General features: G+C 40.6%; 1 protein-coding gene across 1 annotated transcript; it reads right to left on the bottom strand.

The window, feature by feature from the left end:
• Positions 1 to 6,944: 6,944 nt before the first annotated feature.
• LOC126215212 (signal peptidase complex catalytic subunit SEC11A) lies at positions 6,945 to 23,185 on the bottom strand. The gene is made up of 5 exons (XM_049941876.1): positions 23,018 to 23,185; positions 22,798 to 22,907; positions 15,657 to 15,806; positions 11,836 to 12,013; positions 6,945 to 8,209 (listed from the first exon to the last, which is right to left on the bottom strand). Exons 1-5 carry the CDS (start codon positions 23,063 to 23,065, stop codon positions 8,159 to 8,161), a joined length of 537 nt encoding a protein of 178 aa, XP_049797833.1. The 5' UTR covers positions 23,066 to 23,185; the 3' UTR covers positions 6,945 to 8,158.
• Between the last annotated feature and the right edge of the window lie 3,687 nt (positions 23,186 to 26,872).

Below are 26,872 nucleotides of genomic sequence, written 5' to 3'. Positions count from 1 at the left end.
TGGTGCTCTCCACAGTTGACATAAATAGGAGGCGGGGCACATGGAGTATTGGGATGTGATGGGCATCCGCAATCTCGACATGTGATGCTAGAAGTACAGCTGGAAGACATATGGCCAGAACTTCCAGCACTTAAAGCACCGCATCGGGGGAGGGATATAGGGCTTTACATCACAGCGGTAGACCATCACCTTGACGGTCTCGTGCAATGTATCACTCTCTAAGCCCAAGACGAAGGCATCGGTGGCAACCTGATTATCCCTCGGACCCCGGTGGACGCACCAGATGAAATGTACACCTTGCTGTTCTAAATTGGTGTGCAGCTCATCGTAAGACTGCAGAAGGAGGTCCCTCTGAAATATGATACCCTGGACCATATTTCAGCTCTTATGGGGCGTGATGGTTATAGAAACATCCCCCAGCTTGTCTCAATTGAGTAACATCCGTAACTGAGCGGAGGATGCTGTTTTGATCAAGACTGATCCAGATCTCATTGTGGATAATCCCTCCACCTCCCCAAACTTGTCCTGTAAATGTTCAACAAAAAACTGAGGTTTCATCGTCATGAAAGATTCCCCAACAGCTCTCGAACATACAAAGTACCAGGACGAATAAGATCCGCTGCAATCCTTAGCCTGACGTTCCTCCCATGGTGTGGCCCAGGGAGGGGAATGATTTGGGGTCATACTTTTGTGCGTTCAATTGAACTCGTGAATGCTTAGACTGCTGGTGTTTCACCACCAGCAAGAGATGATGGACTATGACGCTTCATCGCGTGTCATCCTCCCTGATGCCACCCTCTTTGACCAGGGGACATTCCCAAGGGTGCCACCCAGCCACAGCAAAGGCCACCTGGCAGGATGGCCATTGCCGAAGTCCTGATGCCCTAGGGGGATGGGCATCTACCCCTTGGCATACATGGGCAGTTAACGGCGCAGGCATCAACAGAGCTACAACCAACAGGGTACAAGGCGGCCCCACCACAACGGACTGGCTACCGTGCTGGATATCAGCTGTGTGGTCAGGAGCTACAACCAACAGGGTAGAAGGCGGCCCCACCACAACAGACTGGCTACCGTGCTGGATATCAGGTGCAAAGAAGTCCATGGTCATCGTCGATGCAGAAAGCGACACTGCGTAGTGCATGGTGGAAAATGCACCCAGGAAGTTGACCTCGCCCAAGAGATGGAGAATGGGTGGAACTGCAATGCGACAACAAGAAAGTGGGCTAAAGATCTCAATGCACAATGGACACGATGCACCATATAAGGTGCCCTTCCCCAATTGGCTCGCTCTTCGGGAAAATTTGGAAGAAGGGAGGTCAAACCCTTCAGGGGACCATCACATAAGGGCCAAGACGTGTGAAACTCCTTTTAGTCGCCTCTTATGACAGGGATACCTTGGGCCTATTCCTACCCCCAGGGGGAATTTTGCAGATATCAGACAGTGGGATTACAAGGGTTCTTTTGCAAAAAGTATAGCACTAGACCCCACGCGCACATGCCCTGCTAAAAACAAAACACCAATAGCAAAGACGGTTGTGGTAGAGAACTTCATAAAATGGTTGCCAGCATATCGGAGCCATTATGCACGAGCGAATGAAACAGTGGATCGGAAGTATTTGTCACCAGACCAGAGCACGGGGAAGTTACACCATTTATATAAAGCCGAGCATGATGATCCGATCTTGTACTACATGTTTTGTCAGATATTTAATACAAGATTTAATTCGTCCTTTCATCCCCCTGTAAGCGATTCCTGCCGTAAATGTGACCTCTATAACATGTCAGCTGACACAATAGAAGGAAAGAGTAAATGGGAATGTCAAAGAGAGTTACATCAAAGAAAGGCCGAGAGCACGTTGACGGGAATGCATTGCAATGCAGAAGAAGCCAGGCATCAGGACAATGACATGCCCGTGATTGCCTTTGATTTGATGAGGACTTTACCGACACCAGTTCTTACGACAGGTATCTGTTACTAAAAGTGGCAATTGTGGATGTACTGCCTTGGAATACACAACCTATGTACCAAGAAAGCTACCATGTATGTATGTATGGAGTGAGGGCAAAGCATCCCGAGGACTGCAAGAATTTGGATCGTGTCTCATGCATTACATTAAACATAACATCGAAACAAAACGACTTGTTATGTATTCCAATCAATGTGGCAGGCAAAATCAGAATATAAAAACAGCCTTACTGTGTCAGTTCATGGTTCTGCACGCAGACTTCACACTGGAAGTAATCCACCATAACTTCCTACTCAGTGGGCATTCATACCTACCATGTGACCATGACTTTGGTATCATTGCGAAGAACAGGAAATTTCACACACACACACACACACAACTAGATGAATGTCATTCTCAATACACGAAAACAACCACCCTTCACCGCTATGCCGATGACAAGGAATGATTTCATGTCCACAGCACATTTAAAGAGAAACATACGTAACCGTAAAGTGTCGACACAAAATAACAGGGTGCAGTGGTTCCATATCCAGTGGCTTCAGTATAAAGTATCCTCTCTCCATACCATGTTTCATATGTACTCCAATGAGCCAGATGTCCTGTTTGCTGGCATCAGTTTTGAAAAATGAGGGTTGAAAGTAACTGAGACTCTGGACGTACTATATCCCAATGGACACGCTATTAGTGCAGTGAGAAAGATGGATTTAATGACCTTGCTGCAATTTGTACCCCTAGTGTACCATGGTTATTAGCGTAATTTTAAGACATCTGGACACCATCCCCATAAATGATGATACGGATGATGAACATTAATGCCTCACGTGTATCTTGTCCAATGTTTGACTGCAGTGTGTAAAGCAATAACGGCCCATCCTACACAATTCGTGTATTGCAACCAAGTGTGCCGAAACAATAGTGGCCTAACCCACACAAAAAAGTCTAAAAATACTATTACAATTAACTCCAAGTATAGCTAATTACCTGACATCGTACCACGTTTTTTATACCACGATCATTGCTATACGCCGCAATTACTGCCTTACACATCAATTCTGCAAACGTCAATATCTTCCAGTGGCCATTCCTACAAACCAGTGTACTATGGGTTAGGCCACTATAGTGCGGATAGCCTCATATATAAGGAATAGGAGTGAACCCAAAATTGAATGCTGTGAGACTCCTTTTTTGATTTTACCCCAGCCACTAAAATTTTCTACCTTTCTGGCACTTGAACTACTCAGCACAACCTTTCGCATTCTGTCTGTCAAGTAAGATTCAAACCAAATGTATGTAAAGCCATCAATTCCTAACTGGCGATTTATTATTATAGGCTTGTACTATCTGATGAGTGAATTGTATAAATAGCATTCTCAGTCCAGCAACCTTTCTGGAATCCAAATTGTGATATGTTAAATATTGTTTGTACTTAAGCGTGCAACTACTCTCGAGTACATTACTTTTATGAATATTTAAAAAAAAAAAAAAAAAAAAGTCAGTAAGGAAATAGGACAATAATTGTTTAAGTACATCTTGTCACCTTTCTTACAAAGTGGTTTAATGCTTCCATATTTTAACCTGTCTGGAAAAATTTCCTGTGTCAGTGACGCAGTGCATGCATCATTGATGACATTACTTGTTAAGTTGGAACAACTTTTCAGAATTCTGTTTGAAATTACTTCAACCCCCAACCAGCTTATGTTATTTAGAATTCTTATAACTGTATTAATTTCAATGAAGGGTGTTGGTGCTACTTCTAGTTGGTTAAAGTTTTTTGGAATGAAATTTTCAATTTATTCTCTTGGTTCAACTGAAGCATTTAATCCTGTGTTTGTTGATACAATGTTCATCTTAATGTTCTGGGATTTTTCAAGTAAGAGTAAACTGTAAACGAAACAATACAAAACAGTGACATGTGATGTTGTTGTTGTGGTCTTCAGTCCTGAGCCTGGTTTGATGCAGCTCTCCATGCTACTCTATCCTGTGCCAGCTTCTTCATCTCCCAGTACCTACTGCTACCTACATCCTTCGGAATCTGCTTAGTGTATTCATCTCTTGGTCTCCCTCTATGATTTTTATCCTCCACGCTGCCCTCCAATACTAAATTGGTGATCCCTTGATGCCTCAGAACATGTCCTACCAACTGATCCCTTCTTCTGGTCAAGTTTTGCCACAAACTTCTCTTCTCCCCAATCCTATTCAATACTTCTTCATTATTTATGTGATCTACCCATCTAATCTTCAGCATTCTTCTGTAGCACCACATTTCAAAAGCTTCTATTCTCTTCTTGTCCAAACTATTTATCGTCCATGTTTCACTTCCATACATGGCTACACTCCATACAAATACTTTCAGAAATGACTTCCTGACACTTAAATCTATACTCGATGTTAACAAATTTCTCTTCTTCAGAAATGCTTTCCTTGCCATTGCCAGTCTACATTTTATATCCTCTCTACTTTGCCCATCATCAGTTATTTTACTCCTCAAATAGCAAAACTCCTTTACTACTTTAAGTGTCTCATTTCCTAATCTAATTCCCTCAGCATCACCCGACTTAATTCGACTACATGCCATTATCCTCGTTTTGCTTTTGTTGTTGTTCATCTTATATCCTCCTTTCAAGACGCTATCCATTCCATCCATCCATGACATGTGATACTGTGTTGTAAAAGATGTCCTGTGTCCATACAGAAAAGATTTAGCACCATATTACATCACACAAGAACCCAACAGGTGGGAATTCAGTAACACCACAGGCTGGGTTTCTATAACTTCATGTCTCCATACTTACCTTTCACTGTTTAAAAAAGTACGGCTGTCACCAACCTGAAGGTTAGCTTGGACAAAACACTGCTTTACAAGGCACCGTCCTATTGGAGATGGCACGCCTCCGCCTTTCTCTGACCCCTAAACTGACAGACCCAGTCAGTTATAGAGGAACTAACAATTTAGCCTGGACTCTGAACCGCAGAAGTACTCGCCATTATTCATATTAACAAACATTGCCAGAGGTGAAAGAAGTGATTAATGATAGCTGAAAATCCTGGGCCCGACAGAGTTTAAACCTCAGACCTCTGGAGCCATAATCTAGCACTTTATGACTGGGCTACTGAAACATCTATTGTCTGTTTATATAGTTCCTTCCTCTCCTTGTTCGTTCTTAGCCTGCATTGCACATTTTCTAAGCATGTGTTCAAGCTTACCAGTTTTCTGACATGCTTACTCTTCCTTTCAGTGTTTTTTAATTAAGTCATACTTTTCAGCTCTTTCCCTGCTTTGGTTCCCACGTAGCAAACATGTATGGCCCTGGTTTGAATGGTTTTTGCATTCTTTTTCATTGTACATACTCATATCTCTGTTCCTGTTGTCACATACTAAAACTGGAAACTTTCAGATTTTCATTCTTGTGCAAGAGTTACAAGAAAATACATGAGACACACAATAATAAAATCCAGTGACATGTGCATATGCAGATGATACTGCAAATGTTCAAGGTATGTAAACACTCTTAATGAAATGTGTGAAATAACGGAAGCAGGAGGGGCAAAAAATAAACAAAAACGAGGTCAAATACATGGCAATGTCCAATTCTAAGGCAAGAACACCACCACATGACCTGAAGGCCTCTAATAAATGTTTTAAAGCTGTCAGCTGCTTCCATTATTTAGGTGTCCTCTAAAGCAGTAATAATGTATTAGAGAAAGGATACAAGCAGGAAACAGAGCCTACTAAGCAAACTAACAGGTATTCTAGAACACACTACTTACAATACCAACTGTGTTAAGAGAACTATTCCCTTGTGCGGCCAGTTCTTACAGATGGTCAGAAATTTGGATGGTAACACAAGCAGATATGAATAAACATCGAGGCATTCGAGAGGAGAATCTTGTCCCAAGTTTATGAGTCAGAAGGTTAGAAATAAGGTACAACCATGAAATACAACAGCTTATACAAGGGACAGATATAGAGAAATTTGTTAAATCTCAATGAATATGCTGGTTAGAAAGTATGGAGAGGATGACAGGAGGCCTAAATGAATAATGAAAGGCAGACTGTATTCCACCAAAAGGAATGGTCGACCAAGGGCTAATGACTGGACAACACAGGGGCAACTACTTTAGCAACTGCACTACCCAAACACAAATCACGGCCTGTCCTCAAAGCTTTACTTTCATCAGTACTACTTCTCCTACCTCCCCAGGCTGCTGTAGCTAAGCCATGTCTCTGCAATACAATTTCTTGCACGAGTACTAGTCACAGGTTTGAGACCTGGTCCGAGATACAATTTTAATCGTGTGTGCGTTTCAGTTGTGCTGAAATGTTTTCACAGTATCTACAACCAGCTTTTTCATTCAACCTGAAACCTTTGCACATATCACCTGTCTTGCTTCTATTTGATCAAAAACATAGCTCCATCTCGTAATCTCCCTCGTACAGAAGTCAGCTGCTTTTGCACATTATTACACAGTGTTTTGGGATTACCATTTTTAATTTTTTGCTTTTGCCATTGTGGAAGAACACTAAGGGAAGAAAGGTAAATGCAGTTACACTGATATTTTTCAACAGTTGGAAATTCATTTAAATGCTCTTTTCCTTTTGTTCACATTTACAATTTTCTGATGCTCATTATGAACTGATCACAGTAAAACAGGAAATGTTGCACATGAATGTTTCACCTTAAAAATAAGATGACACACATGACCAATAACAGAAAAAAAGGAAAAAGCCTTCCTTCATTTACAATGAATAAATTACAAACAACTGAACAATTTCACAGCAAAAATAAAAAAAAAAGTTTTATACATTTCTGATGCATATGAAGCTCATTTGAACACCTGGGAATGACTTAAAACAAACTGCATCTGCAAAATTTATAAAATTGTAGAGATATGTTTTTAAAGATAACCTCATGTATAATGCTGACTGCCACAAAATTGCACAAAGGGAAGAATGAAAACATTTACACTGCACAAAGGGAAGAATGAAAACATTTACACTGCACATATAAAGAGCTTCACCTCGCCTGTTCAAAGAATTTTCCGTAAGAAGTCTGTAAAGGCAATTCCTCATGTAGTCCCCACATTACGACAGCACCACCATAAATAGAATGGCAAACTTGGTACACTTCCTTATACAATTTTCTAACTGAAATATCTCAGAGAAGTCAATAAAATAATGACTTCCATCTGAGGTTCTATAAAGCCCAAACATAAATCTCTCATCTGGATACTAGCTATTAGTCATCATGATGCAAATAACACTTCAACTGTTCTGTCTCACAATCAATCATTTGACAGTTTTTACCATAATAGTAATAATAATAACAATAATAAGGCAATTATTAGGGCTAACGCAGTATCGACAGTCATTTGTAGCACCAACGACTTACATCAGCTTTAAAGATGGTGCATTTAGATTTTAATAGAGAAGGATGAACAATAACTAGTACCCAAATTAATTTTCAAATTCACTCTAGTTATATGCTACCAAAGTATGAACACTTTGTAAGAAACAATGGCTCATTTTCCTATAGCAAAAGACCACAATGCAGATAAAATTTTGAAAACGTGATCCAATTCTGATAAAACCAAGACACACATACACATAGAAAACATATGGATCTGCCTTGCCACATTTAAATAAACAAGCTTCCTAGAAATATAATGTGTATTTTTAGCTGGTCCTGATAACCACCACAGTAACGTTCTATGATGATACTGCCCCAAATTAACAAGAATGCCGGGGAAAAACCATAAAACAGAATTATTTTGTGGCCCCCATTTTTACACAAGATCTAGAGCCCTGCAGTCTCCAAGCACATGGGAAGCTCTGTAAGATTAGCAACTACAACACAACACATTACACCCATACATACATAAAAAAAGGTCACCTTAACAAACACAGAGTTACATACACACAGACACATACAAGCCAGACTCATTCTTGCGAAGTGTTCACGTGACAAGTTCAAGTTGTCATGTTGTGGCCACCTCCCCTGCAACTGGAGCAAACGTGCTCGGTGACATCCCGTCGCCTTCCTCTCGGGAAGGCGAAACGTATCACAGGTGGTGTCGCTCGAAAGCCGGCGTCCGATAGCATCGCGCACGAGCTGCAGAGGTGAGGAGAAGTCGGTGCAGGCGGCAGGCCACACGGAACGAAGTGCCGCGCACGCCACACCCCTCTACTATTCTCGATGTACCAGCACATAAAGTCCGAGACACGCCAGCACAGCTATCTGTAAGCCGAAGGAATCGAGAAAGGTCAGTTTAAGACATTTCATTTGACAAACATATACTGTGTGAACTTTTAAGATTTTTCTCACTTGCTTCTATACATATATAAGCTGTAGTATGTCCTCGTTTCTTCACTTGTTCATTCTTGACTCACCCATGAGTAAAACAAAATTGTGGCTATTTGTGCTGCTCTTTTTGGTGTGCATTCAGTATACCCTGTTACTCCTACTTGGTACTGTTCCCACACCTATGAGCAATATTCTAGGTTGGATCGAAAAAGTACCTTGTCAGCAACCTCCTCTACGGCTTGACTGCGTTTCCCTAGTCCCACGAATCGAACTCTGCCATCTGTTTCATCTGTGACTGAGCCTACGTGATCGTTCCATTTCGAATCCCTATAAAATGTTACATCCGCTCCTTTATATTAGCTGATCGATTCCAACTGTGACCCACTGATAGTATATGAGGTGTCTGAGAAAAGTAATGAGTCTGACAACACTGCAAGCGATCTGCAATGCTGTGTCGTTCTACTTGCACTGACCAGTGTGTTCATCCCTTCCAGATGCTCAGTCTGAGTTTCATCTCCGTACAAGCATCACACGGTGCTTGTGTTGATCAACTTGAGAGGATTGCCAAAGACCACAAAAAGTTCAGTTGTGTGCTCATACATGATAAAACCTGGATTTTTTTAGTATGGATCCTGAGACATCTCCTTGACCGAAAAAAAAGCTCGAGTGAGTAAATCAAAGATCCAAACAATGCTGATTTCCTTTTTTACAGTACGGGTATCATGCTTAAAGAATTTGTTCCTCCAGGAAAACCTGTCAACCACATGTTTTATGAACATATCCTTGAACGGTTCAGGCATTGCAGACAAGTGTGTGCTCCATCACGACAATATCCCATGTCACACGACCACTTCCCTCACAAAATTTTTGACCTCAAAAAGCATTCCTGTAGTTCCACAGCCCCAATATTCATCTGACAAGGGAACCTCCCCATTGCACCCCCCTCAGATTTAGTTATAAGTTGGCACAGTGGATAAGCCTTGAAAAACTGAACACAGATCAATTGAGAAAACAGGAAGAAGTTGTGTGGAACTGTGAAAAAATAAGCAAAATATACAAACTTTGTAGTTCATGGGAAGATAGGCGACATCAACGACTCTAAGAACACGGGAGCGCCGTGGTCTCGTGGTAACGTGATCAGCTGCGGAACGAGAGGTCCTTGGTTCAAATCCTCCATCGAGTGAAAAGTTTAATTTTTTTATTTTCAGTTTATGTGACAAACTATTGTGTTTTCATCACTTTTTTGGGAGTGATTATCACATCCACAAGAAAACCTAAATCGGGAAAGGTAGAAGAATCTTTTTACCCATTCGCCAAGTGTACAAGTTAGGTGGGTCGACAACATATTCCTGTCATGTGACGCACATGCCGTTACCAGTGTCGTATAGAATATATCAGATGTGTTTTCCTGTGGAGGAATCGGTTGACCTATGACCTTGCAATCAAATGTTTTCTGTTCCCATTGGAGAGGCACGTCCTTTCGTCTACTAATCGCACGGTTTTGCGATGCGGTCGCAAAACACAGACACTAAACTTATTACAGTGAACAGAGACGTCAATGAACGAACGGACAGATAATAACGATGCAAAAATAAAGAAAGTAAAATTCTCACTGGAGGGAAGACTTGAACCAAGGACCTTTCATTCTGCAGCTGCTCACACTACCACGAGACCACGGCGCTCCTGAGCTCACATTGTTCATGATGTTACCTATGTGACCCATGGACTACTCAGTTTGTATATTTTGCTTATTTTTTCACAGTTCCACGCAACTTCTTCCTGTTTTCTCAATTGATCTGTGTTCAGTTTATCAAGGCCTATCCACTGTGCCAACTTATAACTAAATCTGAGGGGGGTGCGATGGGGAGGTTCCCTTGTGAGCTGAGCCTTTGTGACTTATTTCTTTTCTCGAAATTGAAAAATGTCTTGAAAGCATGTCATTTTGGGACGCTGGAAAACTGTCAAAAGAATGTGATCAACATGTTAAAGGTCCAGCCAGTTCAAGCCTTTCAGCACTGCCATCACGACTGGGACCAACTACTTCACTGTTGTGTAGTTGCTGAAGGGAACACCTTCTAAGCAGACAATACTGTTGTCTGAAAAAAAAAAAAAAAAAACAAAGTGATGGATAAAAAGTCGTCTCATTACTTTTCCCACACACCTCGTAGTCATACAATACTATGATCTCTTTTCCTCGTTCTGTGAAGTGCAAGATTTGAAATAATACAAAGATAATATGACTAGATAGTTATCGAGCTTTTTTTCGGACTATGCTTCATTATACGTGACTACACAATATGCAAAAGTCTGAGGTCATTAACAATACAACATACACAAGAGTCTTACATAATTCCCTGGATCATATGTGAATTTACTTTATCTGCTTATGACTCTGAATCCAAGTTAACATCCTTGCTACCAAGAAACCTTCAGTCTGGATACACATTCCATTTCATACCGTGTATGATCATGCTTTCACTAACAAATTTGGTGTAGTACTGACTCTAATGTTTTTTGAGAAAGTGTGAAAAACTTCAAAAGTAACACCTGAACTGTACCCCAGGTATGTGTTTCCTTACATCTGGCATAAATGGGAGGATGTTTCTGGGACCTCTTCTCCTGATGTTGAGACACAGATTATCTTGTTACTATTTCATCAATTTCCTGACATTAGATTGTTAAAGTCGTCTATGAAGGGTCTCTCAATACCACCTTTTTTTAAATTTCCATTAAAAACAAAACAAGGCAGTGTCATAATTTGGCAACTATTAATTTTAAAATTTAGTTGTGTCAGAATTTGCCACATTGGCTGCTATAGGTTGACACAATCAGATCTCTGTGTGTTTAAACGGTTCTGAATACTTTTGGGGTGGCCACCCTGTATAATGCACAAGTAGCTCGCAAGAATGCAGCTGGGTAAACTCACTGAACACTGCTGATGCCTGCAACTTGAAGATATTCCTAGTCGACCGTCATATTCAATACATCCACAATGAGCTTTGAAACTGAAGAACTATCGACAACCTAGCTTCACCATTTCAAACACTCATGTAAATGAAACTTCTGGACAGACAAAACAAAGTGTTAGACTGGGACTTGAACCCGGACGCTCCAGAAATAGTGTTACATCTGAACTATCCAAGTAGTACAGCTTTGAGGGCACGTTGTGAGACATGCCAGTATAGCTCAATCGGTAAGAATATTTACTGCTAACGGCAAGTCCTCGGTTCAAGACCACAGGGCTCATACGCCAGGAAGTTGCAAAGCAGTACACGCTCTACTACAGAGTGAAGATTCATTCGGATTTCTGTAAAGGGTTTGCCTACTTTCACACGAAACTTCACATTTCTATCTGCTCCCATCGAGAAATCACCGCATACACTATCATAATATTTCACTGAAATAAAAATGATCTGAAACTAAACAACAATGTGGAACAATAAGGTCATTTGGGTGTTAAGTCCAATACAGTGCTCTCTCTTTTTAACATTCCTCATATATGACATCAGTTATTCAGATCCCACAATTACAAGAACATATCAAATTGTGATTATACTGACCTTGAATTTAGGGTATTCATTCATGTATATTGTGACCATGCCGACATACGGAAGGAATCCACGGGCCCGCCCGACGACGTCCTTCTTGGTCAGCCACATCTGCCCACGGGCGTACAACCCTCGGTCATTCACATTATTGTTATCACCTTTTGTCAGAAACTTTACAGTCCCATTCTCCCTGCCAGGCAACAAGGTATTGGAGCATTAGAGATACAAAAGTACATGCGTTAAGTTCATTTACAAATAATTTCGCTATGCTGTTATAAAAAGGATATACTGTATCATTAAGTTTTCAGATCCATAAACTGAGAAAACAGAGGAGTATACGTTAATGGAACATATCTGAACTACCTTTGTTCTGCTGACGATGTTGTATTGTTTTCCTCCAGAGAACATTAATTTTCACTCCTAATGAAAGCAGTAACTGAGCAAGTTTAAAAGTATGACAGAAAATAAATTAGAAGACTGAAATAATGTATACTGTTCATGACAAAGTAGTTCTGGCTCGTATGCCCACACAAAACAAAAACGAAGGGGTACATTATGTGGATCAAGTGGGGGGGGGGGGGGGGGTCACAAAAGAAGGAAGGAAGGAATAAAGATGAAGGGAGGGGGAGGGAGAGATGGGTGGGATGGAGGTTAAATTTGTCCTCTAAGTCTTTCACAGTGCCATGCCTCTGTAAAATCTTCTCAGTTTATGAATGCATGACATCAAATAAAACACTTGAGCTGTCTACAGTTATCTCTGAAACTGTCCCATCATCAGGAGTAAAAACTACCACCTTCCAGGGCAAGCATATTGTTCAGGTAATGTACGCACAATAGCAGCATCTGGAACCTTCGAGAGGGGGCCAAAGTGATGCATCGACAGGAAGGCGAGTTGGGCAGCTAATAGTAACTCCGATCTTCTATGAGTCTCTGTTAAAAATGTTGGTGTTTATGGTAATCTCAGCCACCTCCTTTATAACTGAATACCAATATGATAATGTATGACGGCAAGGCTCATGTTTTCAAATTTTATTCCATATCTGTTTTCCAGGCAATGAATGGATAGAATTTCAAACAAGACTAGTCACATCATTGTGAGGAGGACAAGGTATGAGCTTGATCTTAACATCAAAAACCCACTTGACTGTCATCTGTTTCTGTCAGCAACATTCTCGCCATTCATTTAGATTAGATTAGTACTTGTTCCATAGATCGTGAATACGACACTTCGTAATGATGTGGAACTTGTCAGGTTAATAAAAGGTGTCTGTACAAGATATTACATTAAACAAAATATTACATGACACTTGACTTTTTCTGTGGGGGTTGGGGAAATTACCCACTTACTATATCCAAAAATTCATCTAATGAGTAGGAGTTGCCATTAAGAAATTCTTTTAATTTCCTTTTAAATGATATAGGAGTGGGCAGATGTAGCCACGGCAGCAGAATAGTTTGGGAGTTTGTTCAAGGTAAGCAATGTACCAAGTGTGACAGCTTAACTTCTGATAGAGCTGACCTGAGAGTCCAATAAGATCCACAGAACAGTTGTTAATTTTTCCAACCAATAACTGGATGACAGCTGTTGTGACAATGAGTAAAGATCTTAATTTTTCTCTAGTCCCACAACATATGCCAATAGAGCAGTGCATTAGGCATCTCTCTTATGATGCAGCTCAGAACGTCAAGTTAACTACTGGCTGTATCCTGGCAAAAGCTAAGCTATCGAAATCTAATATTAGCCTGTAGGAAACCACAGCTTACTTTTATTATGTCTTGGCACCTGATAAAGGGAATGCCACTGTAGTTCTGAACACCGAGCACCACCACCCCCACCACCACCTGAATGTGCTATATTTATTACAGCAGGGATGCTCATATTGTGCTCTGCAGAGACCTGGGGCTCCACCAAAATTATAAAATCGTAAAGAACAAAGCACATCAAGTCTTGTCACACACTGAGAAAAACAGCTCTTACAAATATCATATTGATGTTGGTTTTGTTTAAGTGATTTTTTTCTCTCGCTGCGCAACAGCTGAAAATGGGCAACAAGCAGCATAATAAATCTACAATAAGACTAGGATCAAAAACTATAAACAAGATTTAGTTTGCACGAGTAGATACATGGTCACTCAGCACTCTTCACTACACATGCATGCCCCCCTCCCTCCCTTCCCTGCCAAACTGTGGTTCCATCCATTACGTCCTGCACCGGCAAGCACTTATGATAATGAAAATGCTGCCAAGTCTAAAATGGGTTCTTGATGAAACAGTAAAAATTATGTTAAACCGTGCCCTCTTCATTGCCAATTGTTTTCAGTATTGTGAGAAAGATTATGGGAGCAGATATAAAACACTACTGTTCCACATCAAGGTTAGATGGTTATTCAGGGCAAGACCTTAACAAGATTATTTAAACTAAGCTTTTATGACTGACATTTCTTTTAAATAAAAAGAACGTTGGATCAACAAGTTGTCCAGCTATGCCCTAACGACAAAGTACTTCCTGTACCTCAACGAATCTTAGGAGGTTACAGATGGCAGAGCAATGGGGTTCCACCATCTCCAGCTGTCAAAAACTTCTTTAACGCCTCTAGGAGCGTGCCCGGAACTCTGTGCTGTTGTGTCCTTCTTGCTTCCTATGGTACATTGACAACATCTTCCTAATTTGGCATCATCGTGAAAATGCATTTCAGCAGTTTGTTAATCACGTGTATGGATCTGTTTGAAGATTAAATTCACTGTTGAGATGGGTGGCTATGGCAAGGTATCATTATTGGATACGAGGCCAGGCTGGTCATTCGGTGCACGGGAAACCGATGCACACTGACCGGTACTTGAATGCCATCCTGTAGACAAGATAGCAGTCCTGAACTCAGGGAAACACAGATAAAAGATTATTTCTGATGACCGCCTACAGACTGAACTGCAGCACTTACGACACATATTCAGAGCAAATACTTTACGGCAAGTGGGACAGTGTAAACACTTTCAAATTCCAGCAATGAAGAATGCCCCTGAATTGGCAGAAGAGGCCAAGCCGGCTGCTTTCCTGCTCCACTGGGCCAACGAGAAGCAAGATAGGAGGTGTGTTGCAGAGACAAGGATTGAAACCACTGTTGTGGCCCACGTACAAGATATGTTACACCCTGTTAAAGACAGCAAAGCTGTCCAAGTGTCAAGTGTTTATAGTGTTACCTGCAAAAGCAGCACGGATCGAACTATTTGCACTGTTGCTGAACACATGACATATTAAACATACAAAGCTTGACAAGTCACTGTCTGGAAAATGGACATTAAGTACAATTTAGAAAGATGAGAGTTTTTGTTCTTATGTAATCATATTGGTATTTTATTATAAGGAGACAGCCAAAATCATAATATACTGCAACAGTTCTAAGAGGGACCAGGGCTACAATTCTTTGTAGAGTGTGGAGGCAGGCTTTGGGTACTGGGCAAAAGCCAAGACAGATGCTTGACACTTCTAGGTAGGTGGAAGTGACAGTTTCAAATGTGACACCATCCCTTTTCACCGCCTACACGCTGGGACTGCTATGAGCTGCCTGCACATGCATCACTTCAGACTATCTAGAAAGCTCCAGATGTTGCTATCATGTCTATGAGTGTGAAACACCGTGCCAGTTCGTGTGTTCTATTCGAATTGATGTGGCTTGTAAACAAAGTGGATTTCTTCATTTCATCCATCAATAGCTCAGCTACCTAAGACTTCAGAACTGACATTTAACATTACTGCTGAAATCTTTTTTTCGGCAACTTGCATACAGTAGCAAGCTGCCAGTGCACGACAAGTTTAGATTCACAATATACTTACTTCTCATGCAAAATAAGTACACGATGAACAATTGGAATGTCACGGCCCTCGACCTTGAACACGACGATCTCGCCAACACGGACAGGCTCGTCTTGATAATTGGTCAGGAACAGAAGGTCGCCACGATGAAATGCAGGTTCCATGCTCCCACTGCAAGGGATGAATTTGTATCACATATATGTTTTTATCTATATTTTCTCCTGAGGGGAAAAAAAAGGTCAATATGGAACAAAGCTAGCACATTTTACGATGGGAAATTAAAATTACTTAAGTTAATCCAATGAATTTTGCAGTTTGTGATTTCATTAAAGCTGATTCATGCTGTAAGTGAATGGAACACATCAACAAAGTGTCCGCAAATGGTAGATGATCCACATTAAATGGGATCTCAAAGTGACAATGTTACATTGCACACTACTGAATGGTGAAATAAATGTTATAAGGAACTAAATGTGTTACACAGATTCAAAATTCAGCCAATCAATTGAGAAACTGACAACTCAACTCAAGTGGCCACTTAAAAAAAGTAATACATGTTCTTGCTGGAATTCCTGTGGTAAATTCCACAAAATATAGTAACCTAACAGAATAAAAACAGCTTTTTAGTACACCATAACTTAAAATTTTAATTTGTTTGAGTAGATATTTATGAATATAAACACGGCATATCAGACATTTCTTTCCTTTGCATCTTGTTTTCTCTCTACTTGTGAACCGTCAGGAACCTGTATTTTTCCAGTATTGGCAGTGACTACTTCACTGATTAGGTACTTTTCATAACGAATATTTTCACAGCATCTAGACTGCTGTGTGTGTGCGTCTTGAAGCTGGCTTACAAAATGTTGCAATTTCTGCAGGATACCAACACCTTGTTATCATATTTCCTTCACAACCCTGACAGCCATCTTCATGGGAATTGTACATCTTGAGTTTACCAGTGGACAACGTTATATAACAAAAAACTGGTGTGTAAACCCATGCGTGGGGATAGTGGCTGTAGACAGGCACTGATCGGTTTGTGCATCTGTCACAGTGTGCGGATGAAGGACAGCATGTCTAACTGCTGGAATGCTGCCACTTAATTGTCTCATAAACAAATTGACTGCCAATGAACAAGACATTAGACATATAATGCCATCACTGAGAATGTATTAAATGTTCAGTGCCTTGTCCAACTGAAAGCTGCTATCACCATTCAAATGATCAACTGCAAAAAAACCGTCTCCAAAGATTTCTTAAAAATAGAATCTAAAAGGGATTTCATAAAAATTAGGATGTTTGAGTTAACAGTAATACATGCAACATCCAGTGGAGTTACATTGTTCCTCTATGTCCATCCTGTTGGGCTCCAGAAGGCAAATGTGATGACATCTCTGTTCTATAGCTGCTACTTTTCCTCATTTATGTGGATGATCTTGTTGATTACATGAGCTCACAAAAAACTAACCTGTTTACTGATACAAGCATAGTGTTGACTGGATGTAGTCCTGAAGGCCTTCAGCCAGTTTCAGATGACACTGAAAAGACTGGTTTAACAAATATTGCCTAATTGTAAACTGTGGAAAAACTGTGTGTATCAACTTCCATTTCATTCCCTCATCCTGCCAAAAAACTATTAACTTAAGTTTCAATAATGATATAACTGACAATGTTAAGTGCAACAAAACTTTGGGTCTTTGGGTTCAACAGAATTTAAAACGGCATACACATATACACAACCTATCAGAGGAAGTCTGAGTATCAATGTGCTATGCACTAAAAATACTGAAATCTATACAAGTAAACTCACAGTAAGGCAAGCACTTCATGTAGAGTCCCACTCGTTGCTCCACTATGGAATCATCATCTTGGGAAATTCAACTAATATATAATAAATATAATATATAGTATATAATAAATATAATATTTCAACTACAAAAAAGAGCACCGAGGATAATTTGTGGTCTCAAAAAAGATGGAGTCCTGTAAATGTCATTTCATAAAACTTCATGTTCTAAACATCTCACGTCTGTTCATCCAAGAAAGAATCATATTCACCAGGGAATACCTCACAAGAACAGGAAAACTTAATCCAAACCAAGGATATACATACACATTTTACCAGAGGACAATGAATATCCAGGTCACCTGAGGCGTCCGATCCCACCAGTCGGCTTTGACCCGTGATGTAAGGGTGTTGTGTGACGTCACGACATCACGGAGTTTACTTTATGAGTGTGTTGTGTTTGTAGATGTAGTTTTGTTGCGGTTGGTGGTGTCCTCTGGTGGCGTGTTTATGAACCGTTTTGGTGTTGCTGCATGATCTGTTCAGGTGTCATCTGTGACTGGTCTTTGACAGAAACTGGTTTCAGTTAGTTAAGAATTAAGTTTGTGTTGTGTCAAAGTTATTGTAGTGCTGTTTGCTGTATGTCACGTGATGAGTCATTTAATTTAATTTGTTGCTGGTTTTGTTAGACATGGATATGACTGATAAATATAACAGTTCTCGTTTGTGGGCAGAAATGGGTGACAATATGCTGTCCCTGATAAAATTCTTACAATTATTTGGGCTGCTGGCTGAAATGCGGCATGGGTCGGCAGAACATGTGGTTAGCCAGAGTTCCTGCATCTCAGACAAGGGACTGCTACATGTGGCGGTGCCTTAGGGACAACCTATGGCGCTCTAAAAGGCGTGGTACCTGGTTCGAGAGGTCTAGGTCACGCATGTGAGAGATAGTGTTGATGACATATTATTTTTGTTATAGATCCTCCGATAGTTTTTGTGCACATGACATTGGTGTGAGTGAGAGGACAGTTTATGACTGGTTTTCATTTTGTAGGGAAGTTTGTTCTGAATATATTAAGTACAGGGGTAAGTTGGGTGGGACTGGGGTGGTCGTGGAGGTTGACAAATCGCAGTTTGTGAAGAGGAAGCATGGGAGAGGTAAGTCTCCAGTTGGTTTATGGGTGTGGGGGGGGGGGGGGGGGCTGCTGTATCTGGGGGTGGTTTTTCAGAGTGTGTTTTTAGGGTTTAGGAGGAGTGAATGAAAAGGGAATTGGTGGGATTAATTGAGGAGTTTATAGAGGAGGGTAGTACAGTAGTTTGCGATGCTTTTTCATCTTGTAGGGGTTTGGGCCAGAGGGGGTATGATCATTTTGTTGTCAACCATAGTTTATAATTTAAGAATTATGAGACTGGGATATGTACAAACATAACAGGGACCTTTTTTTTGGGGGGGGGGGGGGTTGAGGGGGGCGTTAAGTCAGTTATTTGGAGGAGGAAGAGACACTCTTCTAACCTTCAGTGTCATTTAGATGAGTATTGTTGGCAGAAGAGCGTCCTTGGGGATTATTGCATTTTTTGACGTTTTTAAGGTCTATTAGTAAAATGTATAGCCTGAAGGTGGTTGGTTAAGGATGTGTTGTGAGGCGGGGGGGGGGGGGGGGGGGGGGGAGTTGGTAATTTTTGTGTAAGTAGGTGGGTGGGGGGTGGGGGTTGTTTTATGATTATGTTGTGGAGGATGTGTTTTGTTGCAGCTGTTTTTGAGTTGAGCGTGTGATTGAGAGTTGTTTATTGTTTGGTTTTTATTTGTTGATGGATCTTTGATTTTGGGGGAGAGGTTGGAGGTTGGGTGGGAGGGGGGTTGGTAGGTTGAGGGTGGGAGGGAGGTGGTGTGTGTGTTTGTGTGTGTATGATTGTGGTGTCTGACCTAGTGTGTTGTGCCGGAAATCTTTTGTGGAAAGTAGTAGTGTTTCTGGGTGGATTTTTTGTGCGTTATGATGGTTGGTGGGGTATGGTCGGCGGTATTTTCTGTATGTGTAGGTGGTTTGTGTGTTATAGGTAATGGGAAGTCTTTGATTTCTCGTAAATATGTGTGTTTTGGTATCATGAGCTGCTGCTGACCTATATAGGTGAAGGGAAGTGTCCGATTCTAATGTGCGGTTGTAGCTACGATTTTTTGGTATCATCAGCTGCTGTCGACCGATATAGGTCAAAGTTTGGGAATTTTGTGTTGTCGATTTATGTCATCGTTTTACGAGGTTTGGGATGGTGGTGGTGGTGGTGGTTTTTTGTGTGTGTGTGTGTGTGTGTGTGTGTGTGTGTGTGTTTTTAGTTTGTCCCCACCAAAAAAAAAACCAATTTCCCATGCTTGTCCTGTTAGTTTGATTATATTTTTGGAGGAAGATGTGTGTGTTGGTTTTTCGATCTATTTTCATGTTTGTTATCATGTTTATGTAACAGCGTCATAGGCGCCATACTGGAGTCATGGTGAATGGTCATTCCCACCATATTTGTGACATCATGGGTCAAAGCAGACGGGTGGAATCGGACGCTTCGGTAATCCCAAACCACCACCAAATCTTTTCGAGGACATAATCATACCAAACGTCTATAATTTACCTTGGTGTCATACCACACAATAAGACTGTAGATCAAATAAAACTTGTTCCAGGTCCCGTATTTAAAAATAAACTAATGGCATTTCCAACAAAGCATTGCTTCTATTTGGTGCAAGAATTCTTGGAAATGAAAAATTAAGAAAGTGTTAATTAAATATTAAAAACTAAATGCAAGCTAAGTTGTCAAACAAGAAACTTCTGCTTTCTTTGGGAAAGACTGTGGTGGGGTGTAGAATATTAGCAGGTAGAACAGTAACCTACAATTCTACAGCATATACGTACATTTCACTTACGCTTCTCACAAGTTTAACACTTCTTATGCATGTAAACCTTTTATTAGTAGTAAATGTCATTGTCTGTGCATTCTTAATGGTAAATTTAATGTATTTTTGAATGTTATTTTCCTCCCGTTTTATTTCCAGTGATCATTTTCATCATTTCTGTATTTCAATGAATCTTTGGGTAAATTCTCGAGTGGCACTATTTGCCTACATATTTCTTAGTTGCTCATATTCATTGCTTGTATACTCTGTGTGTTACTACATTCATTAATTAGAATTTTTTTCTGTTTCCATTCTCACTGTGTAATTTTTAGAGAGAACAATGTTCTGAAACTGCTTCTTTCTTAATGAAAATTAACTTGTCTTATATTATGCATACTTTTTGTACAATATTTAATCTACAGGATACATAAAAAATACAAATACATTCCAACACCCTTCTCCTATTGTGCACTTACCCTAATCTATGTAGGTCTTGGCACATTGGCATGGCATTTTTTAAACACATCTGCAAACCCACGTCATCTTCCACTGATCCAAGAAGAGTTAAGTCCTTGCACATTACTTGAAGATAATACTTCCATAGATTCTGATTAAATGTCAAAATATTGGCCAAATACACGCAAGAGTGCCCGGGAGTTTAGTAGCACACTACCCTGTTCATCTTCTGATGGACATGATTTTGACAGACATGATTATTTCTTGTTAACGTTGTACAATATATCCATGAGGGATATCCATTTTCTTTGAATGCAGACTGTGTGCCTCAGTGCCTTTGGCAGATCATCTGCACAAAGACACAATTTGTGAGTGGAACATAAGCATTCAAAGGACACACAAAGCTAGGGAAGGGTGACAGCCACATTACACCTCCAAATCTGATCAGAAGGCACAAGTAAAGAGTAAATTCTATGCTTTTACAACCTATCAACTTTCTACCCAATTAAATGTCTGGTTACAGAACACCATCTTTTTCCACTTACGTAGTGAATCTGATATTACACAATAATGTAAAATTTGCGACAACCATTTCTTGTCTGTTGGGCTGTATATCCAGATGCCTTTTAATTCAACAACTGCTGACTCAAATGTAGTTTCCAAAATGCCAGTCTTCTAGCAACACCTACATATAGAACACATGGTGCTGAGCGCAATGTGCTTGTAACAAATGTATTTTGACCATCATTTGGCTAACTACTGAAAACAACAAAAGACTACTGCACTCCCTGAGTTTTAAAAATAACTGGGAGTTACAAAACTCTCTTTAGAGTAATAAATAAACAAGTCGGTGATGTTTCCATTTGAGTAATGTTTGCCCATGCAACTACGTTTTGGTTAAATGTAAAACATTTTACAAAAGTGATAGACTTTCTAACTGCACATTAAAATGAGGAGGCATTGACAAGAGACCGTAAGCTCAGACAGAAATGATTTACATGAATGACTTAATTCTTTTGCTGCACTTTTCACATTTTTTGCAAACTTCTTTGCACTGCACTCTCACATCACTGTATTTCCTGCATGACAATGATTAAGTTTCATTAGGAGTTGCCACCATCATCACAGCTGCATTACAAGTTGAAACCAAGCCACGCTCATAGTTTGTTGTGACACAGAACTGATAATTTAGCCATCACTGCCTTATTTCAATATAAACAACTATTACTCTATGTTACTACCTACAAGCTTCGAAAATCCCCTAACAAACTTCTGACTAAAACTGAGTATCTGACATATGCCCGATCAGACCACATGCATTTTAGACCAATGATTAGTCAATGAATGGAATGTAGATTAGGGGTCAATAGTGCATCAATTACAAAGCCATTAGAGATAATCAATATAAGTCTGACAACAACAACGACAGAAAAAGAGGTTTGAGTCACAGCCAAGCATTCACTTTTGCTGTACAAGATAGGTAAGTGTAACACCATATTTCACTACTGCATAAAAGATGATAAATAAAATAAGTTATAATACTGTGATGTCAATTACTCACACAAAGCAGTCAATGCTTAAAGAAATAATAGCTACAATAGTTCTACGTGGCCATTAGCTCACTTTCCCTCTTCACCAATCCCACTGCTTATACAATATTCAAACACACATACAGTGAGAAATGCTTATAACATTACTTCTGCTATAAACGCACACCCAAACCAGTAAAGAGCAGGCAAATTTTTCCATTAACTTCTTTTTAAACATTAGTTTGCCTTCTGGTGTTTCCAGTAACGAAGTGTAATATTTCATTCGTAATACATATTAAGCTAAAGATACTAACACGATAGCACCTCACACTGACACTTCTTCAGACGCCTAAGACGGCAAAACTGACGTCTCCTGCTTTTATACTGACCTATAAAATTATCTATGTCTCTGCAGAAAAAGTAAATTATCATCACTTCAGTCACAATCACTTGAGAGGCAGTGTTATTCACTAACAAATCATCAGAGCACTTCAGACGGTGCCAAATACTGACCTTAGTACGACTACTATAGGACTTTCACTGCCTGTAACAACCATAAGACCTTTCCATATCATAAGCGCCGACGAAACTATCATTCCGAAACTCAGTACTTGGTAGAGGAACTGAAAAAGAGTATTCGAAATAATAGTGAAAAGCTATAAACATATGCACGACTCATGGTACACATATGTAATATGTTTCATTGAGTTCAGCGTTTAAAAAAAAAACATACCTGGCGCTTGTTCATACGCGCCACCTCGTCAAACATACTGGCAAACATTTTTGCGTCTTGGTTTTACAGGAAGTTTCCGTAAATTTCAAATGCTATCGAGCCATAAACAAAAATATCGTTCGTACACGTCAGTCCCTCGCCGATCGCCACAACATTCAAGCCACTGTGCTGCCAACATAACACACCACCTGTACAGAAATGTTGGCAATGGAAATACAAATCATTGACCTCAAAAATAAATATTGTTTTGGAGATTACCAGAGGTACATTTCCGTTGTCCTACAGTGCCACATACGATTTACAGCATATGCTCTACTCAGCATATGACAGTTGAAAAAGCTGTTTGCCATGTGAAAAATGTTTTAATAACAGTCAGTATGTCCACTGCCGACTTTACAAGCATGCTGTGATAGGTCTCAGAGTACATGCAAGATAGACAAAAAGACGCTATCCATCATAATTTAATTGAATAAAAACAAACAAATGGAATTCTGAAATTGCTGAACACTTCATTGAAGCTACAGGATTATTTATAGAGTTCTTTCGGGGATTGTTTCCCATCTTTGCTGATACATTTCGTCAGACGATCTCGGACACGTAGGTAGAGTTGTTTAAACAGCCATATATTAGAATCAGTGTAAGTAGACTTGTTTAAACAGTCACATATTAGAATCAGTGTCTGCAAGAGCGTTGTAAATTGCTTCTTTTTAAGTTCTCAAATGTTTGCGTTTTCCTAGCATATCATCACTGAAATTATGCCAATTATTTATTACTAAATTATAACCACCTTTGTACAAAGTTTGTACAGCAATAACTCTTTCTTCATTAGTAAACATCTTCACAATTGGCTACAGCTAGCATGCACAAGTGATGTCTGCATCATGATAGAAAAGTTTTCTTCACTGTAACTTGAAAATGTTATTTGACTGATTTCTTTTCATCCTTTAATTTTAATATTTATGTCCGAATAATCCTTCTTGTATAAAAATAGCATAATCGCACACAGTCACATTGTGTGAAGATGTTGATACAATGGTTGCTTGTCATTCACCTGTGTCGAGAGTCAGAAAGCAGATTTGGAGTGGAGAACGCATGCATGGAGAGTGACAGTATTATCACCTGTGTGCGCGTGGTATAGAAACCTCGTCCTGCAGTGAGAGTTTTGTCATGGGCTTGTTCGCAGGGCGTCAGACAAAAGTGTCACACAGCTGTCATGTTGTAACATGTGCACATCTTCGTAAATGTACATCCACAGACTGGGCAAAAATGACAAAACAGTGACCGTACAAAAATCATATGTGCGCACTCGCCTTTAGAATCTATAATGAACAATGTCTGAGATGTTTGATTTTTGATTTAATAGCAGTGCACTCTGGTGTTTGTATCAATAATTATCTGAAAAAATTTACCACACACTCTGGTGTTTGTATCCATAATTACTACAAACAAACGAGATTACCTTAATATTGTCGCAGAAACTGAGTAGCTCCAGGGTGTAGTGGTTTGACACTAAACTGCTGCGTCGAGGGTCGTGTGTTCAAAACTCACCTGGACTGTACAATTTTAATCTCTGTATTCGGTGTGAGTACATACTAGAAGTATCCACAAATGTCAAGACTCACTGTACTGGAATGTTCTGTAGCTGTGTATAAACTGTATGTGTTCTGGCTGGAGGCAGTTCGCTCTGTGCTCTTGTATGTGCAAGTGCTGAATACATCTTCTTCTACGTGACATTATTCTGGTGGAGACACTGGGTATTGGAAACTGTGATAGCGCACATTATAGACGACACAGTGGGCCGGCCGTGGTGGCCGAGCGGTTCAAGGCGCTACAGTCTGGAACCGCGCGACCGCTATGGTCGCAGGTTCGAATCCTGCCTCGGGTATGGATGTGTGTGATGTCCTTAGGTTAGTTAGGTTTAAGTAGCTCTAAGTTCTAGGGAACTGATGACCTCAGAAGTTAAGTCCCATAGTGCTCAGAGCCATTTTGACGACACAGTGGCTCCCATCAGGCCATGACAGATCCGCCGTTTAAGTGGCGAGAAACCCGAGTTCGAGCCATATTCAACAGATCGCAGATCACAGTCTATCGGAGGCAGAAGAAGAGGACGTTACGATGACAGCAACTGTGTGCCACCACATGAGACATCCTTCCAGGTTCTCTGGTGACGATGGCCAAGGTCCAAACAAGTGGCTGAAGGTACATGAGCGTATAGCCAAATTTAACGAATGGGACTACACCATGTGTTTCTCTAACGCATTTTTCTCCTTGGAGGGCACTGTCAAGCAATGGTATGAGAACAAAAAGGAGAAGTTCACAAACTGGGAAGTATTCTAGGTGGAACTGCGCAACTATTTCAGTGACACACAACGACGGAAGTGCAAGGCTGAAGATAAATTTAAGTGCAGGGCATAGTGTCCAGGAGAAACAACAGCATCCTACATTCCTTGGAGATGAGTAAAATAGTGTATCCTAGAATGAAGGAGGAAGATAAGGTTGCACATCTCATGAAGGGTGTTGCTGAGGACATGTATTAAGCCTTACTCCTGAAGGAGGGTTCGACAGCAGACAACTTCGTAAAATGGTGCCAGTATATTGAGACTGCATCAAAAAAGAATTACACGCAAGAAGTTTGAACTTCTTCCAAACGTCGTATCGATGTCTGTGATGGAGAAAGCAACTGATTTCACAAGTGTTCTTCGTAAGATACTGAGAGAGGAAGTTCAGAAGGCACTAGGGTTGCACGGCGAGCAAAAAACCGAGACGCTTCAAGGGGTCAAAAGGGAGGAAGTGGAGCAGACATTGAACCCAGTCTCTCGTCCTTCATTTCCCTTTAAAATGGTGAAAAAGTCGAGACCCAGGTGGAATTACGTTCCTACAATGCCGTATGAGCAACCTGTTTGGACACCAAGGAAGACTGATATCATGAGGACCCAGGATAACCAACCAGTATGTTTCCACTGTGGACGACCGGGACATGTGGTGCGCTATTGTCGAGAAAGGCGGCGAATATTTGATGATTCCCGCGCCAGAAGACAGCAGACTGATCTTAACCGACGCCAACTCTGGGAGGAAGAAGATGAACAAGAAGATGTGGGTGCAGGACGACGTAGGTCACCATCGCCGCAAGCTAGCCACTGGAGAGGAGGCCCCCAAACACGCCGATCAAGGTCTCCATCGCTGTTTAGAAGCTCCAGCTGATCACGTAGCCGCCGCAACCTGTAAAACTAAAGTTTGCGACCTTCCTTGGAGGTGAGGCCACCGAAGAGAACAAATCTCCGCCGTCGATCACTACAAAAATGATAGGAAACTACGTCGATATTCTCATGGATGGCCGACCAGCCCAAGCTCTTGTGGACTCTGGAGCATCATATTCAGTCATATCAGAGAAGTACTGTCGCCAGTTGCAGAAAACCATGTTCTTCGACAGCAAAACATCTCTGCTGAAGGTGGCTAATGGGAAATATGTAAAACCTACAGAAAGATGTACCATTCGTGTGGGTATAAGTGGCTATATACAGCCCTTACAGAAGAATGCTGAAGATTAGATGGGTAGATCACATAACTAATGAGGAGGTACTGAATAGGATTGGGGAGAAGAGGAGTTTGTGGCACAACTTTACCAGAAGAAGGGATCGGTTGGTAGGACATGTTCTGAGGCATCAAGGGATCACCAATTTAGTATTGGAGGGCAGCGTGGAGGGTAAAAATCGTAGGGGGAGACCAAGAGATGAATACACTAAGTAGATTCAGAAGGATGTAGGTTGCAGTAGGTTCGGGGAGATGAAGAAGCTTGCACAGGATAGAGTAGCATGGAGAGCTGCATCAAACCAGTCTCAGGACTGAAGACCACAA

This window comes from Schistocerca nitens, chromosome 12 (genome assembly GCF_023898315.1).
Source record: "Schistocerca nitens isolate TAMUIC-IGC-003100 chromosome 12, iqSchNite1.1, whole genome shotgun sequence".
Taxonomy (NCBI): domain Eukaryota; kingdom Metazoa; phylum Arthropoda; class Insecta; order Orthoptera; family Acrididae; genus Schistocerca; species Schistocerca nitens.
This window is presented reverse-complemented; position numbering and strand designations above follow the sequence as displayed.

Bases quoted from the DNA above. Each gene is read 5' to 3' on its own strand.
- LOC126215212 (XM_049941876.1), bottom strand. From the start codon at position 23,065: ATGTTTGCCAGTATGTTTGACGAGGTGGCGCGTATGAACAAGCGCCAG. The intron at 22,908-23,017 runs GTATGTTTTTTT...ACTCTTTTTCAG, and splicing joins CGCGTATGAACAAGCGCCAG to TTCCTCTACCAAGTACTGAG. The intron at 15,807-22,797 runs GTCAGTATTTGG...CATCCCTTGCAG, and splicing joins CCTATAGTAGTCGTACTAAG to TGGGAGCATGGAACCTGCAT.